Source organism: Anoplopoma fimbria, chromosome 19, assembly GCF_027596085.1.
Source record: "Anoplopoma fimbria isolate UVic2021 breed Golden Eagle Sablefish chromosome 19, Afim_UVic_2022, whole genome shotgun sequence".
Classification (NCBI taxonomy): Eukaryota; Metazoa; Chordata; class Actinopteri; order Perciformes; family Anoplopomatidae; genus Anoplopoma; species Anoplopoma fimbria.
The window spans coordinates 23,882,276-23,898,912 of NC_072467.1; the positions used below are offsets into that span (position 1 = coordinate 23,882,276).

The 16,637-nt window shown below is 42.2% G+C and overlaps 1 protein-coding gene across 2 annotated transcripts in view; it reads left to right on the forward strand.

Moving 5' to 3' along the window:
• Window positions 1–16,637, forward strand: part of pik3c2a (phosphatidylinositol-4-phosphate 3-kinase, catalytic subunit type 2 alpha) — a 46,154-nt gene that overhangs the window by 9,270 nt on the left and 20,247 nt on the right. For both annotated transcript variants that reach the window (XM_054620257.1, XM_054620258.1), the window contains exons 3-11: window positions 6,835–6,932; window positions 8,011–8,171; window positions 12,605–12,725; window positions 13,905–14,016; window positions 14,285–14,364; window positions 14,785–14,848; window positions 15,728–15,874; window positions 15,957–15,987; window positions 16,236–16,476. In XM_054620257.1, coding sequence (XP_054476232.1) covers window positions 6,835–6,932; window positions 8,011–8,171; window positions 12,605–12,725; window positions 13,905–14,016; window positions 14,285–14,364; window positions 14,785–14,848; window positions 15,728–15,874; window positions 15,957–15,987; window positions 16,236–16,476 — 1,055 coding nt within the window. The remainder of the gene's footprint in view (window positions 1–6,834; window positions 6,933–8,010; window positions 8,172–12,604; window positions 12,726–13,904; window positions 14,017–14,284; window positions 14,365–14,784; window positions 14,849–15,727; window positions 15,875–15,956; window positions 15,988–16,235; window positions 16,477–16,637) is intronic.

Genomic DNA, 16,637 nt, shown 5'->3' on the forward strand with positions numbered 1-16,637 from the left:
CAAATCGGCATCGACTCAGCAGTCACAAATCAGCAATCAAACACTCAGTGTGAACTGTTCTAAGACGCCAGCAGACAGGCTCGCTGATCCATCGCAGACACATCCCAGATATCTAGCAGGCTAAATATCTGGACCTGTTGGGGAGTCTGAGCTTTCATTGGCTTGTTGTTGCACTTATAGGAAACAGGCTATAAACATCAAAGACATATGGGAATGCACTATTATAGTATATAATGTTATGCAAAAATATCCTGTCCAGCCCATGGTATTACATCATTTCATGTGTCACTTCTTGTGTGTGTATTTCCTGACAAAACGTAGTTTGAAGACCAGACATACTCATCTGGGTATGATCCCCCCCCCCCCCCACAGGTCAGTCATGTAGTTTCAAAACCACAAAGACTTCAAGAATCCTGATTAGTAGTGTGAGCAGTGCAAAGATCTGACGACTCTGAAAGTTGTGTGGCGTGACCGTGGCTTTAGACACACTTGTGTTGATTTACAGCACAGATCCAGACATCAGGCGCCTCTCAACCCTCTACAAGCCTGATTTAATACTTCACGCAATACTCCACGGTCATAATATTTGGGTTGCGAGTGTTAACTGATAAACTTGTACTTCATTACATCTCCATAAGCATAACTGGAAAGAAACCAAAACAGTTTTCCAGCTGGGGAAACAAACCCTGCTTTGTTGTCGGCAATAACCTTGACAAATGTGGAGAAATTGATTTTGGATACTGTGTTGTAACGAGTTGCATAATGTCACATGTTAATGGGGTCAGACTTATCATCCATAACCAAACATGGCTTAGCATGCGGCCTAACAGAAGCCTTTGAGGAATCGCAGTAATTAAAAGGGAAAGAAATCAGAATTCACCTGGCATTGATTTGTCATTTTTTTTTGTTTCACTAGCAATAATGTGTCCAAAGATGTGTTTCTTTGTCCAAAGATGTGTTTCTTTCTTCCAATACCATTAGTTAAATGAGTGTTAGGATGGCAGTAAGTTGGCCTGAAGTTGTCAAGCCTTGTATTAGCTGGCAGACTGTCGTGTATGATGTGGTAATGTGGGCAGAGGGGTGCAAAATGGAACAAATGAGGTTGAACTTTGAGACTTAGTCATCTACTGAACAGTCACACCAATTAAACCGCGTGTCTCAATCTCTTCCTTTTAGTCTTTGATGTCTGTTTGTCTCTTACTCCCTCCATCTCATATTTTTCTTTCAGTTTCACTCCTTTCTTTCTGTTATTTCTATCTCTTCCTTCCTCTCAATAAGTGTCATCACCTCTCCCCTCCATGTCACCCTCCATCCATTCACTGTGGTGCCTGGCTACTAATTCCTTTACTTAGGCCTTGAGAAGCTGTAGGTCAGTGATAATCAGCAGTCAAACAAATAACTCTATCTGAAGTCACGCCTGTTCAGACCTGGCTCGTACTGTTTGCAAAGCAGGACTGGAAATTAATGCGTCATTTACCACATGTTGCCATGTCTGGGTTCATAATACTTATCTTCACAATTGTTTCAAGAAGTGTAGTTCTGCTTGATTCAGTCGTTGGCTTATTTTGGGGGGTTTCCTGCAGTAGGTCTTCGAATCCAGTGAAGAAATGGTAAGGATCTTAGTTAGATGTGACTGTGCTCTGAGTCCGACCGCAAATATATAGAAATGCAAAGAGATTGGACGTGTAGGAAAATGTGATGTGCATTAATTTGTTTGACTTGCTGGCTATTAATTTATTTGAATTAAGAGGAGCAGTTTTTCAGTAACTTCATACTGATGAATCGCATCATGAAGACATATGTAATGAGCCAGATAAAACAGTCGGCTGTTAAAACACACCCTGAAGTATTTTGCTTTGCGCTTGTCATTGCGGATCGAGTGAGCATGTCTCTGCCTGTTTGTTCTTGCACTGTTCCTTCCCAATGACCCGCAAGCAGTTTTTTTTTTTTTTTTTTTTTTTGTCTGAACTAGCAAAATTTTATCTGAAAACAAGCTGTTATTCAAGATCGCAGTGTGTATGTGTGACACTGAACCATGTAGTACACCAGCATGCACTGTACTTATTTTGCCAACTAGAACCAGATCTCCCCCCCCCCCCCCGCAGATTTAAAGACTTCCACCAGCTCTTTAACATCTCATGCACATCCATACCATCCCACTCTAGACACTGGGCCATTTTCTTTTTTATTATCATTTAATTACACCTCAAGCACAAGTATGAGAGCGTTGTTCCACGAGGCAGATTGCAGCTTGAGGAGATGTCGTAGTTCAGAGTCGTGGCATGGATCCCGGTTAACTGTGTGACTCACTGGGCAAACGGCTCCTTGCCTCCTAACCTTTGACCTTATTTACTGGCAGAAAATAGGAGACGCATTGTGGAAGATGGATTGAGGAAGCAGGTAGAAGCCAGATACTAACGCACATAATAAAAAAAAAACCTGCTAACACGTGTTTAAGGAATAAGTGGAATTCTATAGAGATTTCGGAAATTTCCTCCAAATCGCAAAATAGTGATTTTTTTTTTTTTAATCAAGTGTTATTTGACAGTCAGCCTGCGATTTCAGTTCACACAGGATGTGTGGGTGAAGTAGCCATCAGTCATTTCCTGATCGAAAGAAGAAGTTGATTTGTCTTTTCTGAGCAGCTTGTTCCTCTGATGTAAACTACAGAACTTCTCACAGGCACCAAGTTCGATGAAGCTGCGTACAAGCAGAAGTGCCAAACACGTTTTAGCGGACAGTTATGGGTTGCTGAGTATTCACAACCCATTAAAATCGATCTCCATCTCTTCAGTGAGTGCTGGATCAGCACAGCGACATCACTCAGCATTTCCCACTCAAAGTTATATCATGAAATTAAGCCTGGGGCAACCGCAGTACATTTTGCTGGTTCTGAGTTCAGACCTCTGGGTCGTTTACAGATCGAGATTCAGGATAAATGTCTGAATTTAGATGATGAAAGAATAATACAAGCTACTGATTTAAGCTACTGTAAAAACATTTTTTGTCAGAGAATGGAAGTTTGATAACTGTGGAACACTGGCGAGCTTCTCGATTTTAAAAACTCGTAGGTTGTTTCCAATGTTGACAGTGGCTGGTGAATATTTGAGTGCAGGTTTCCTCTGGACAGTCTGGGGTGATTTCCATTTGGCTGGCACAGAGAGGTGAGGAGGGTGTCTAATGTCTAGACGTGTAGTGTAACTCAATACTGCTGTTGGGCTTGGAATTACCACCAGCCATCAGACGCGGCTGTGGTTGGTAAGGCCTTTCAGTTCTGCTACTGTAGTCGGACTTCCTGCGTGTCTGAGTCCCACGGGAGACACCACAAAGTTCCCCAAGCTCACCATGTTCTGACTCGTGACTGTTAAACTTGGAGATTTCTTGTAAACTAAACAAAGTTTCTGTTAACATTCAGTGTTACCAAGAAAGATGTTTTGTTTGTATCCTTCAGGTCTAACAAAAAAATGATGGTTTTCATGATTGATGTGCATGAAAACACTCTGCAGGCTTCCTCATGGTTTTAGAGATGCTCAGTAAAGTCCTTCCCCTCTGGGGTTGTGATGATAATTATGTGCGTGCATGTGCATCCTTGTTTGCATGCACCAGAGCAAGCAAAACAGGAACCCACTCATAACATTGCTCCACAGTGCTACTAGTAGATACAAAGCCACTATGTCTGAAGGTTGAAGTGTTTATACCTGTTCCTGCTGCTCTGGCAAGTACTGGAGCACACTGACACTCTAAATCTCTGTCTCCAAAGCAAGCTACCACTTAAGAGCAGATTTCTCAAATGTTCCAGATTTCTAAAATGAGAATATCCATTAAAAAAAAAAAACCGTTTTGTATGAAAAACGTTGTGCAACAGTTCTCCTCCGTCAACCATGAGGTTAAGTTACCCAAGAAAAACCGATTGAATAGTATTACGTCTGTGACATTTTGTAGAAGCAGGAGTCACATGTTTCATTATTGATTATGTCTCATTCAGGAGCAGAAGGTGTCCAACTAAATGATGTGGGACGAAAACACCTCTTTTCCAGACTTGAATCTCGCCAATATAGACAACCTGTCAGGACGGATATATATCAGAGCTCCCAGCTGGTTTGGAAAGTTCCATGTCTCGTCTGTATAATAGTGAGCAGAAATCCATCAAGATAATGTTGGGAGATTTGCGAAAACCAGCTCAATCTACTGGTCACATACCACAGCTCACTCTGCATGACCGGCCACCATCACGGTCATAATCTTCCTTTTATGTTTTACAGCGTGTTCTCTGTGTTAGTCATTGTCCTGACGCATCACGGTTAAGGCAGGAAAAAAAGGATGAAGACATTAGTCGACGTGTGAATCACATGAAGCCATTTCCCGTGACTTCAAACACCAGGGGCTCTCTGTCCCCGTCCAACACAAATCGATAGAGTGAAACAAAGACGGGCCTGTCCCGACAGCACAGCCCTGCTGAGTGTGTGTGTGCGTTGTAGTGTGACCATCAGCTAACACGGCCTGGTTGGATTATCTGCCCGTGTTTGTTTTTTTTCGCTGAAGCAGTCCTCCCTCCAAAAACAAACACAGCGAATGTCTCTTTTCTCGTTGGCTTTTCTAATATTTTCCCTCAGCCTCTCTATCATCCTCACTTTCTCTCTCTCTCTCTCTCTCTCTCCCTCTGTGACACTCTGTTTTTGAATCTCTCACCCTCTGTTTTGTTTTTCTGTCTTTCCCCGTCCCTCCCCGTCTCTGTGTCGCCTCGCTGTGTTTATTGATTTCCCTGTTTTGCTTCTTCGTTTTCATTGCTAATCAAATGTAGAGCGATGTGGTTATTGAACCAAAAATATCGAATGTTTGAGACAGAAATTGGGCAGGCAGGATCCCGGTCTCCTCTCTCCATTTCTGGGAGATGCAGGTGGTTCGCTGACGGGCTCGGCCTCCTTTCCAAGCTCCACACGCTGCCTTTGAGATTTCTATCTCCTGGTGTTATGTCAGGTCAGCACTTTGAACAAAGCTCTTGGGGCTGCACAGTTATGGTCTTAATGATATCTCGGATTAATCTGCTGGATGTTGTGATCTTGGTAATTAGGGTTGGCGCTTTTTTTTTCCTTTCATTTTAAGATATTTTTAGGGCTTATTTGGCCTTCATTAGACGAGAAACATGCAGGAGAAAGGACGGGTTTGTAAGCAGTAGTATTATTGACAGTATTTTGTGTAGATCCGAAATGACCGCTCTATTAGTCATTCAGCAAAATATTAATTGGCAACTATTTTAGGAAAGCGATTAATTGTTTTCATCATTTTATAATCAGAAATGTCAAACTTTCTTTGGTTCTAGCTTCTCCAAAGTAAATAGCGGCTGCTCTTCCTTCTTTTATATATTTGTCAATTGAATATTTTTAAGTTTTGGATTGTTGGTTAGACAAATTGATAGTCACCCTGGACTCTTGGGCGTTTAATACACCAAATAATGAATCAATTTGTCAAAATAATTGACGCTGTATATATTATTGTTTGCTGCAGCCCTACTTTTGTGTCTCTAACATAAATCCATATGATCTTTGTTACAGTTTTAAAGCTCCACTATCTAATTGAAATGCTTCACTTTTAAGGAAAAGGACTGGTGAGAGTTTCATAACATTAAATCATTTCAAGCATGTCTTGACTAGCTTGAAATTATGGTAAAAGATTGACATGTGCATGTGAAGATCACTAGTGAGACTGTATGAAAGCCTCAACATGTTTTGCAAGAGCAGCTGATTATCTGAAGCATTGTGCTTGGTTTCCCCTTTCATTGTCACTGCTCATGAAAAATAAGCTGAACCTTCCCCTGAGCTTATAAAAGCTCAGGGGAAGAGGTCTTTAAGAGGAGGAATAAACTATCATCATGACATTCCAAACATTTCCCTTCACCCTGGCTCCCTCTCCTTCCCTAAGTGATGTCAGAGGCAAAGATTTCCAAGCCGTGACAAAGCACTTTTGCAGACGGCCCACAGCCTGGTGCAGGAAGGGGCGGGGCCCTTTCACTTCTCATTTCCTGTGCCACAGGAAGCGCATTCCTCAGACGCTGACAGTAGGACGGCAGTAAAAAAAAAAACAGAAAAAAAAAAACAGCGGAGTGTAACTGCGAGTTCCCGGCAACAGACCAGTCTCCAGGAACCTCTCAGTCATTCCTAAGGGAGCTGTCTCTGGAAGTGTGTGTGTGTGTGTGTGTGTGTGTGTGTGTGTGTGTGTGTGTGTGTGTGTGTGTGTGTGTGTGTGTGTGTGTGTGTGTGTGTGTGTGTGTGTGTGTGTGTGTGTGTGTGTGTGTGTGTGTGTGTGTGTGTGTGTGTGTGTGTGTGTGTGTGTGTGTGTGTGTGTGTGATGGAGAACTCTTTGATCTCAATTCTTAAAATATTCATGAGTAAATAATAGATTTGATGCAAGTGTTTTCTCCATGTATTGCAAAACTATTTCTGGAGTCTATAATTGTCATTGTTTGTGCCAGAGAGACTGCCTTAATCAGAATGTACCTTTTTAAAAATAACTGAACCTTAATTAAATGTTTAACTAAAACTTTTTCACTATTTAAGAGACAAAAGCATAAAAGGGCAGGAGACCTCTTTGTGTCCAGCCTTTGTCCTTACTGACATGCGCATTCACTCCGTAGGATTCATAGCTGTGAGACGTTTTTAATAAAAGCTTCCCCCCTTGTTGTCCACTCGGCCCCGTTAAACTGATATAATGAGTTCATATGTGTTGGACACTCTATAAATGACACACATCCTTTCACCTGTCTCCATCTGGCCTGCTTCTGGTGACGTATGTTAGAAAAGCGTGTTACTCACCCTTTACTGTGTGTTTCTCCTGAAGGACAAGGGAAAAGGAAAAGGTTTGGTGAAAAATGCCGCCCTGGAAGAACCGGACGCTCAAAGCCTGGAGGTTGTCGCCTTCTGTGAAGACGTAGCAACGTAAGACCCTTCCTGTTGGCGTCATATTTAAACCCTCTTTATACAATTCTTGATCTTCCCTGCTTGTTTGAGTGCTTTATAACATTTCTAAGATTTAATAATGACATATTAAAGATGCACAAACTAACATATATATATATATATATATATATATATATATATATATATATATATATATATATAGCAGGCTTCAGTTCTACACCTGAATATCTGTACAAAGTATCATGCAAATCCATTTAATAGTATTTGAGATATTTCATTCTGTGTAATGGTGGTGGGTGAAGTGGTGGGCTGAAAGACAAACATTGACATCTTCTTGTTTGTATGAGAGTGTAAATGCATGCTTACACATATTCCTGCATATATACACACATAATTGCATGTTTTCCAACTGGGTTCGTTTCCTGGGCCTGCACAGAGTCTCTCTCTCTCTCTCTCTCTCTCTCTCTCTCTCTCTCTCTCTCTCTCTCTCTCTCTCTCTCTCTCTCTCTCTCTCTCTCTCTCTCTCTCTCTCTCTCTCTCTCTCTCTCTCTCTCTCTCTCTCTCTCTCTCTCTCTCTCTCTCTCTCTCTCTCTCTCTCTCTCTCTCTCTCTCTCTCTCTCTCTCTCTCTCAAGCAGTTAGTTTGGGTGGAGTGATGATGAAGCTGCGCTCAGGGAATCCACTTCTATCACGATAACAGAGTCAACGCCCGCTTGTTGGTCACTCCACATAGTCGATGACAAGTAACCTAACCTCTCATGAGAGTGTAAATGATGAGAATGTCAAACCATTCCATAGTGTTTTCAATTTCCCAAGCCAACAGCATTCAAGGCAGATTGCTGACTTATTGTGCAGGCAGCTATTTCGACATTTCAGTAGACTTTTACATATGAATACCATTTTGATTCAGAACTGCATTTCTTCCCATCTTTACCCCCCCATCCGTCCTCTTCAACTACTCACGATGCATCCAATCTCATCAAGCAATCTGATAAGGCCGGCTGGCTCGGCTGTTTTCACATGGCCAAGTAGTCTGAAATACTGTGATGTTGACTCTTCTCTGTTTTCATTTCTTTTTTTCTTTTTTCCCTCTACCAGTCTGCGCTCCAAATTCCCTCATGGGGACATTTACACCAACCCCGGCTTCGTCCTGAGCCCCGTCATTGCCCAGAGAGACAGCGGAGGAGACAACAGCTGCTCTGTCAAGGTTTCTATTGAAATCTCAGAATCTCAGCAGCCGGTGACCTTCACCTGTGACGGTAAGCATCCAGTGACAGAAAGTATCTCTCATATGAACCTTCTTTTAAACCAGTTTAACAGAATAAAATGAGAGCATATGGCAGATTTCATCCTCTGTATTCTAGAGTTATTGAACAGGTTTTTCTTTCTAGAATAGACATAAAGTTAATGGCCAGAGTGTAAAGAAACGTAGAAAATGAGTATAGGGATGATACACCATCACATTGAAGTCAGCCAAGAAGGAAACCCTTGTGCCCACTTTGCCTTTTAAGAGTGAGCGTCTCAGATTGCAGATATGAGAGCTCAAAAGGAGGAAACGACATTCGCAGCTGCCAAAACTCTCTACACCCCCTCACCCCAGCTCCTTTTTTCTTTCCTTTTTTTTTTTTTTCCTGTCGTGGGAAGTACACTACGTTCCTTTTCCACACAAATAAAGGTTTGTCCCCTCACCATGAGGTTACCATTTTGGGCATGTTGGATGTTTTTTTTTAAAGCGCCCACTCAGACCTTTGGTTTCCTTTCCTGGGTATTTGGGGAGCTGTTATTGTCTGACCCCCTCGTTATACTGGGATTGACATGTCTATTGGTGTCCGAAGCCAAGCACACTGGAGGCTGTCGGCCAGTCCAATGGGCTTTTTTGTTAGGCATATTATCCCAACTGTGTGACGAAGTTCACCAGTGGCTCCCTGAGGATCAGCATTAGGCCACTGAGTGTGTGCCTAATTGTATTGTTTGTATATCTATATATATGTAAAAGTATATACATACAGTACCACCTTCTCATTCAATGTGTCAATATTTTTATTTTTATTTTTTTCTACATTGTAGATTAATATTGAAGACATCCAAACTATGAAGGAACACATATGGAATTATGTGGTAAACAAACAAATGCTCAACAAACCAGAATATGTTTTATATTTTAGATTCTTCAAAGTAGTTGAATGAGAAGGTGTGTCCAAACTTTTGACTGGTACTGTATGATAACAACCCCACTGACAATATGGTGTTTTGTATGACAACCGGCCTATATTTAAACACGGGCCAGCCCTAAGCACTGTGTAGTGTGTGTGTATGTAACGGACTGTCCCACTGACCCAGTCACCGCTCTGCATAGCCCAGTTCAACAGCAACAACCTATAGGAAGTACATTTACTACTTTCCTCGTCCTAATTGTACTTTCCTAGCTTCCTGCGATGGCTCCTTGTTTACCTCTCCTTCCTGCTCCTGCTGAGCTCCCTCTCCTGTAAGCCTTCTGCCTCAGGGTCACTTCCTAGATGCATTTCCTTCTTTCCCAGTATGATGTCTCAATTGTTGTTTCCTATTGGACTTCCTATGTTGTCAGCAGCGTGTTGACCCACATTGTTTGGGTTTGGATTCCTCCGGTCGGACATTTCTAGAATTTGCTGTCCGGAACAAAAGGCCTCAGTTCTACTCAAAGCTCGGATAGAGAGATAGGGAGAGATAGAGGACGTGTTTTCTGTCACTCTTCCCCATTTCTGTTACATCTTTCCATTTGACTTTTGATGTCCCACAATTCCTATCTCCTGTTTCTCAAATGTTCCTCCCCTCCCTTCTGTTGCATTACAATATTCTCCTCCACCCTTGTTTCCGAGCAGCATCTCCTCTCTTTCTCTCGAACTTGCTCTCTGAATTCTCTTGAATGTGTCATCGCCTCAGAGACTAAACAGAATAACATGAGACACAAGACATGTGTCACTCTCCTCTCTCTTTTCTTTCTTGCATTTCCTCCATCACACTTTCTATTCTTCCTCTATCTTCACTTATTTTATCCTTCCTTACTCAGCATTTCCTTCTCTTTTTCTGTCTGTCTTTTATCTGCCGTGGAAATGGTTAAATTGCGCAACTAGATAAGATAAGATAATCCTTTATTAGTCCCGCAGCGGGGAAATTTTGCTATTACTCAATATTGAAGGGTTATTACGTTAACTTGTGGCTGCTTGTCTTGTGTTATTATGTAAATAAGTACAAACAAATCTGTTGAGTAGAGAGTGATGAAAGTTTTCATGATTGGCTTAATGAGTAGTAAATTGTTCAAAAAAGGAGATTAGGATGAAACATCATTTTCATTTTACTGGCAACCTACAGTGCAGAGTAGCCAAGTGCCAGCAACTGCAATTCTAAAGATGGCCGTTTGGGGCTGCTTCAAAAAGGGAGTCAATCCCCAGAGACACTCGTGTTATGAAGCCCACCTTTAGAGCAGAAAGAAAAAAATGTGTTCACAGCCTGGTCTCTATTTTTAATAACTTTTACAGGGGGTGAATTTTTATACAACTCACCTGTTTGGCTTACATTGAGGCTTTAAGTTAAGCATAATTAAGGGCATGTCCGCTTTTAGTGACTGGTGGGTGCCGTCTCAGGTCGCTTGCCAACCAGGCCCACCTCGACTCCACCAACAGTCGACCTCTTTGCCCTTTTTTTCCGAGTGCCAAGATGGTGGAGCCACCCACTTTGAGCACTTTGTGCCATCCCGGGGCCTACGTCCATATTTCACCCTTTTTTTCTAGAGAGCAGGCAGAAGGAAAGACAATCGATTCTTCCAGGGCTTGGCCGTGAACTGCCTGGATTCTGGGGATTCCTAACATACTGTGGATGAAGAGGGGAGATGGAAGGAGTGAGAGAGGAGAAAAATATAGAAATTCAAAAGAGAGAGAAAACGCAGAGGGAAAAGAGAGTCTGGGCAGAGAGAAATGCTGAGGGAGGAATTCAGGGGAATGGGAATGTTGTAAATGTGCAGAGAAAGTTTTCAAATGAGACGGATTAAGAAAATGTGATAACGGGGAAGAAATGCTGGGAGTCGGGCTCCAGTTACTGTCTGCGGCTTAGAGGGTGTAGAAGAAGAGGGAATACCATCATGTTCCTCATTTCAGACGTGAAGACGAGAACTTCCTTCACTGCGTTAGTTTTAGTTTGGTGTAGCTACCAAACCGGCCACTGAGTGTGAATAATCTACCCTGATAGAACCTGCGTTACAGCTCGTCTCAAGATGTTCCCGTGTTATTTTGTCAAGGACATCATGCTGGTGTGTTTGCGTTCATGCAGCGTGTCATGCAGGAGATTTCAGCTGTGGGTGAGAGTTCAGTAATAAGATAGGAGGACATGAGATAAGCTCTTAGCGTCACGGAGGCACTGAAGCTATAACAGTACGCCTTAATCAGGACTTTTCATGCATTTCAGTTTTAACCTCTTACATTTTCTGCCACACTGATAGTTCTCAGAGCTCTGCTTGCTCTTTCTCGTCTAGGAATAAGATTATTCCTCGTTAACATCTTAAATATGTTCGTCCTGTCGATTTAACAAGTGCTGAGACTTCTGGCTTTATTCTGTCATCTCGCCAGCGCCTACGGTTGTGGATCCGACCTACACGGCACTGGAAACATACTCCATTAGTTACATATTATGGTGGTTATTAAGGAAATATTGTGGTAGATTTAGTTAACATCCCACTTTACTCCTTAGTCCTTGGACGTGTGTGTGTTTGTGTCAAATTGAGCATCAATATATTTGGGTGTGCCCACATGTGACCCCGGCCAACACCATGGTGAACGTTATGCAAAAGAAGGAATTCTCTCCTCTTTTTGAGTGGTGCCTTTTAAAAAAAAAATGCGCCGCTGGCAATCCCCTCACCCACCTCAGAGTGCTCACAAAATGAGGCGTAGCCCCTTTTTAATTGCTTTGTTACAAAACACTGCAACACATGCATAACCCTGGCGAGCACCACCGCGGCCACACACTACCGTGGACGCTAAAGCTACTGGTCTGAGCGGTAAAAAAAAAAAAGAGACGCACCATTCCTCCGAAGGGTGGAGATCTGTTTTAGCCAGGGGTGGTGTCCCTCCCTGTGTGTCTATATGAACGTCTGTCAAATAACCTGAGTGTGTGTGTGCTCAGTCTGAAACTGGGATGTGTGTGCAGTATCTGTATCCGTCTGCCGGTGTTTGTGTATCGGCAAGTTAAGAATGTGCTAAGACCTCTTTGAAAGTAGCCAAACGGCGGAATAATCTTCTGTGTATCAGGTTACGCTCTCCACCCAGTCTTCCCTCGGCCAGACACATCAGATATATCCGAGCATACACAAACAACGAGAGCTGACCCCAAACCCCCCCCCATTTCATATCGCTCCACCAAACACAACAGTTATTCCTTTGATTCGAGAACAGGTTTGATACGTGAGCCGTTCAAAACACACGGCAGGAAGGTTTGTTAGAGAGAAATTCCGATAAATGTGAGGTCTGGAGTTCAGTTCCCACAGAAGCAAATGTTGAATATTTCCAGGAAAGATTGTTCATCTTTTCTCACTCTTTTCACCAACCACTGACCCCTCCCCCCTTCTCTCTGGCTTTTCTGTTTTCACTTCCCCATCTCCCTCACACCGGTTTTTAATGTGGTTCCTTCACCATCCATTCTCTCTGTCCATCTCCGCCGTCCTCAGTGAGCTCTCCAGTGGAGCTGTTGATCAGTCAGACTCTGTGCTGGGTCCACGATGACCTGGACCAGGTGGACTTCTCCAGCTACCTGCTCAAAGTCTGTGGCCAGGAGGAGGTGCTGCAGAAGTGAGTATACATAAGAAAACGTGCATCCCCAAAGCATTAACATTTTAGGGTTTGGGAGAAACAACTGACTTGGCAGTTTTGTTAATTATGCACAGGGTTTTGAAATATATTAAGCCCTCAGCTCTTTTATTTTTTTCTTGGTTACACTTGTCTTGGCCTCCAATCAAAGTCTTGTACAAAGGAGACTAGTGGATGTTTCTAAATCTTGCCCCATTCTGCCCTCCGTCACCATGGAAATTCTCTCCTCCCTCTAAATTGGGATACAAGGGAATGGTTTCTCCCATACCAGGACTTAAAGGCCCAGTTCACCCAAAAGTTACATGGTTACCACATTTATTCATTAATGTATTTATTTTTTTAACCCTGGAGACAGTTGAAGATTATTTCTTATTATTTCTCTGCTACTTTGAAGAAAACTTTCAAACCTTACACTGAGAGCCTTTGTATAAAGTGTAAATTACACGATTATTATGAATACTTTGATACGTTCAACAATTACATCATTGCGTCACCTGTAATCAAAGTGAAGACAGCCCTCTCAGGATGTATCAACTGCCAAATCCCAAATGTAGGTCATGTAGTGAGTCCCAAGCCACACCAGTGATGAAAACAGTAATGCCTTGTATACAGGCTTCTGTCTGCTCGCTTCTCTCCGACTCTGATCAGAGGTTTCTGATGGGCTGCATTCAAAGCCAACATTGCTTAGGCTTGACTACACAAAATATCTTAACATTAGCCGTCTTGAACATACAGTTTATCTCCAAAGATTTACATTTTCACATTATTTGTAACGTTTTATGGCTGTTTAGAAATATTCTTGGCAGGAAGGGATTTTTTTTTTTTTTATCAGGTCATAAGGAAATCTTTCTATTCTGATTGGGTGTTGGGTGTGCATTATTATTATTATTATTATTTAAAATAGCCAAGTGGCTCTTTACAAGTAGCGTCTTGATAATGTTAATTATGGTTTCCCCAAAATGTAGACTAAACAAATATTATTTCACATTGTAAAAGAGGGATAAACTACTCTGACTTCAATTATAGAAAATATCACAGTCCACTCTCCTGAGGGAGTTCTTGGTCGGTGTTTTACCTTTTTTTCCCAGTAATTTCTCATTATTTTCCTCGACTTACTGTACTACTTTCTTAACCTTATGTCTCTGTTACGCTGTGCCACAGTAAACACAGCTTAGGCAGCCATGAGTACGTCCAGAACTGCAGGAAGTGGGAGAATGAGATCACGTTACAGCTCCTCTCTCACTCCACCATGAGAAGAGACTTGGCACGCAGCGTAAGTTACTCCGTCCACCTCACATAATGAGCGCTTGTAAACTTTATAGAAGGATTTTACTGAACTGTGACATAATACATTTCATGTTGTGCCAGTAAGACTCGTTTGCAACTTTTATCCCACTGCTGGAGACCTACAACACGTGATACTCTTTTAGTGAAATGATGATCTCAATGGTTTATAACAATAATTTATCAATGAGACTTCAGCACCTGCTCACATGTCTTCTCCTATGCTTTGTTTTTAAATCTTGGTTTCTTTTGTTTAGGCCGAAGATGACAACTCTCTGATAGATTTGGAGAAGCACCTGGGCCAAGTGGAGAGGCCATTCAAGGAGAACGTCACCAGGTGAGAGGGTCCTACGCTGGTTGGGAAAATATCATTTAATTATCAATTTTGTTTTCTAGTTAGGAAATTATGTTATGAAGAAAAATGATGTTTTCTTTTAGTTGCATCTCTTGTCTGGTCTTCTAAATGTTTACCTGGTTTGGTTTAGATGTGTAGCTTTAGTTTGGTTCGCTGGATTGATGTGGAAAGATTTAATGAATTTGATTTGTAGTTAAAGTATAATCTGTTACTTATTCTCTCTGTGTGCTGCCTTTTTAAATTGCATACACATTTTTTTTGTTATTTCTAGTATACTCAAACTTTTAACTTTTAAGCTATTTTTTGGTAACTTAAGTAAACTTCCTATATTCTGTCCTGTCTAAGTCTAACTTCTGTCATTTCTCATCCCTCTCTTCTCTTTCTCTGTTTATCGTCTTGCAGACAAGGCCTGGCTGATTATTTAGAGGGCTATCACAACCAAGTCAACATCTGCCTTCAAAACGAGGTACGTGTCGTCACTGTGTAGATCGTCAAAGTAAAGTATTTCTAGGTCTTAAATTTGGAAAACATAAAATAATTAATTGTATTTCTGCTGCCATTGTGCTGTCAACTCTTTGCCTGTCCCTCAGTGAGTGTTTTTATACAGTTAAGCTAATGACAACATTAACTTACATATGTAGACCAGTTAGCTACGTATCCACAGTATCTGCACCGGACTGAGGAGGAAGGGATTGATTTAGAAAATTGAATTTTTCTGTATATTTAGACTTATTTAGCATCTGTCTTTCACTGAATAGTATAACTTAAGACTTCCAATTTTGATTTCAACCCTTCAGGTTTTTTGTGTCCATTCAAATACTTCACACATAACTGTACGTATACCAGGACATTCCTGGAGCGCAGGCTTTCTAGAAACTACACATCTGGTTTTCAGCCAGTGTGGGTTTTTGTGGAGTAATTGAATTCAGACTGAACCGTAGCTAATCTAACGCTCCGCCCTCAACCCAACATAAACCCGATGATGGCATCAAGATTCATTTGAGCGTGTCTTGACGAAACCAAAGCATGTGCAGTAATTGATGCACTTGTAGCTTGCAAGTGTGTTGTTTTCAGCCTTGTTAGTACGAGGGTGCACGCACAGTAGGCTGGTTTGAGTTTCATCAGATAGTGTTTAGATGAAAGTCTGTGTGATGAATTGTTGGCGGTTGTCCTCACAGAAACCTCCTGATGTGTTGTTCTTGTTCTAAACAATGAGGTTTCACAGTTTTGAAGACATGCTGAAAACATCAGGAGGAAATCCCTTTAACAACAGGCTGGTTCGACTCTGTGAAGAGTGATGCAGTTGTAACTCTGTACCAACCTGCTCTCTCATCTCTGTGTTCAGAGTACCCAGTACAAGACCGTGGACCGGGTGGTGCAGACTTTGAAGAACTTCTGCTGCGCTCTGGATGAGGTGGAGACCCAAGCCATTACAGAGGCCGTCAAAAGGCTGCGACACTCCGTCAATTTACCCAGGACACGCTCACCCAAGGTGGGCATGCCTCGCACGTTCACACGTAGCATTGTTTGAATGTAAGGATGTCGCTCTAAGACCAACATGTTATGTTTTGTAGATGGGGTCTTCATCTGGTCAATCATCAAATGGTAAGTTCTGTACACAGTCAATTCAGCTTTCTCTCATTCAGCTTCTTTTTTTGTTGTTTTTTGACTTATAAGGACGGTACTTTGATATATCAGACACGCCTTCAATAAAGACTTAAGTTATTAAAGTCTTATTAAACCTATATGGTTTATTCTGGTGCTATAATGCATCTTCTAATTTATGTTTAATGTTTGCAGTCCCCATAATATCTCTATGACCTCACACTGGTCCCCCTCCTGACTCTCGACAGGTCACAGCAGTCCTCTGGAGGAGGGCATGGCGCTACTGACGCAGGCTGTGTACGACCTGGCCAAGCTCTACCTGCGCTCCTTCTGCCCCCCGTCCGCCTCCTTCAGCTCCGCTCCGTTGCCCCAGGCAGCGGACGGGGAAGGCTCAGAGGGGAAGAGCAGCAAAGAGGCTTCTGGCACCACAGACCACCTCCAGTTCACTCTGTTCGCATTACACGGCATCCCGCCCAACTGGGTCAGCAGGTAAACAGTCTGAGGATCAACCTGCTCTGGTCTCTATTTTTAGTATAAATTTGTTAGAGGCGCTAATGAACCCTGAAGTGACAGAGATAAATACCTCTAGCTGAGTCTGTGGCTGAGGATGCTACTTGCACAACGATATATCATTGTATAATGACATTTAA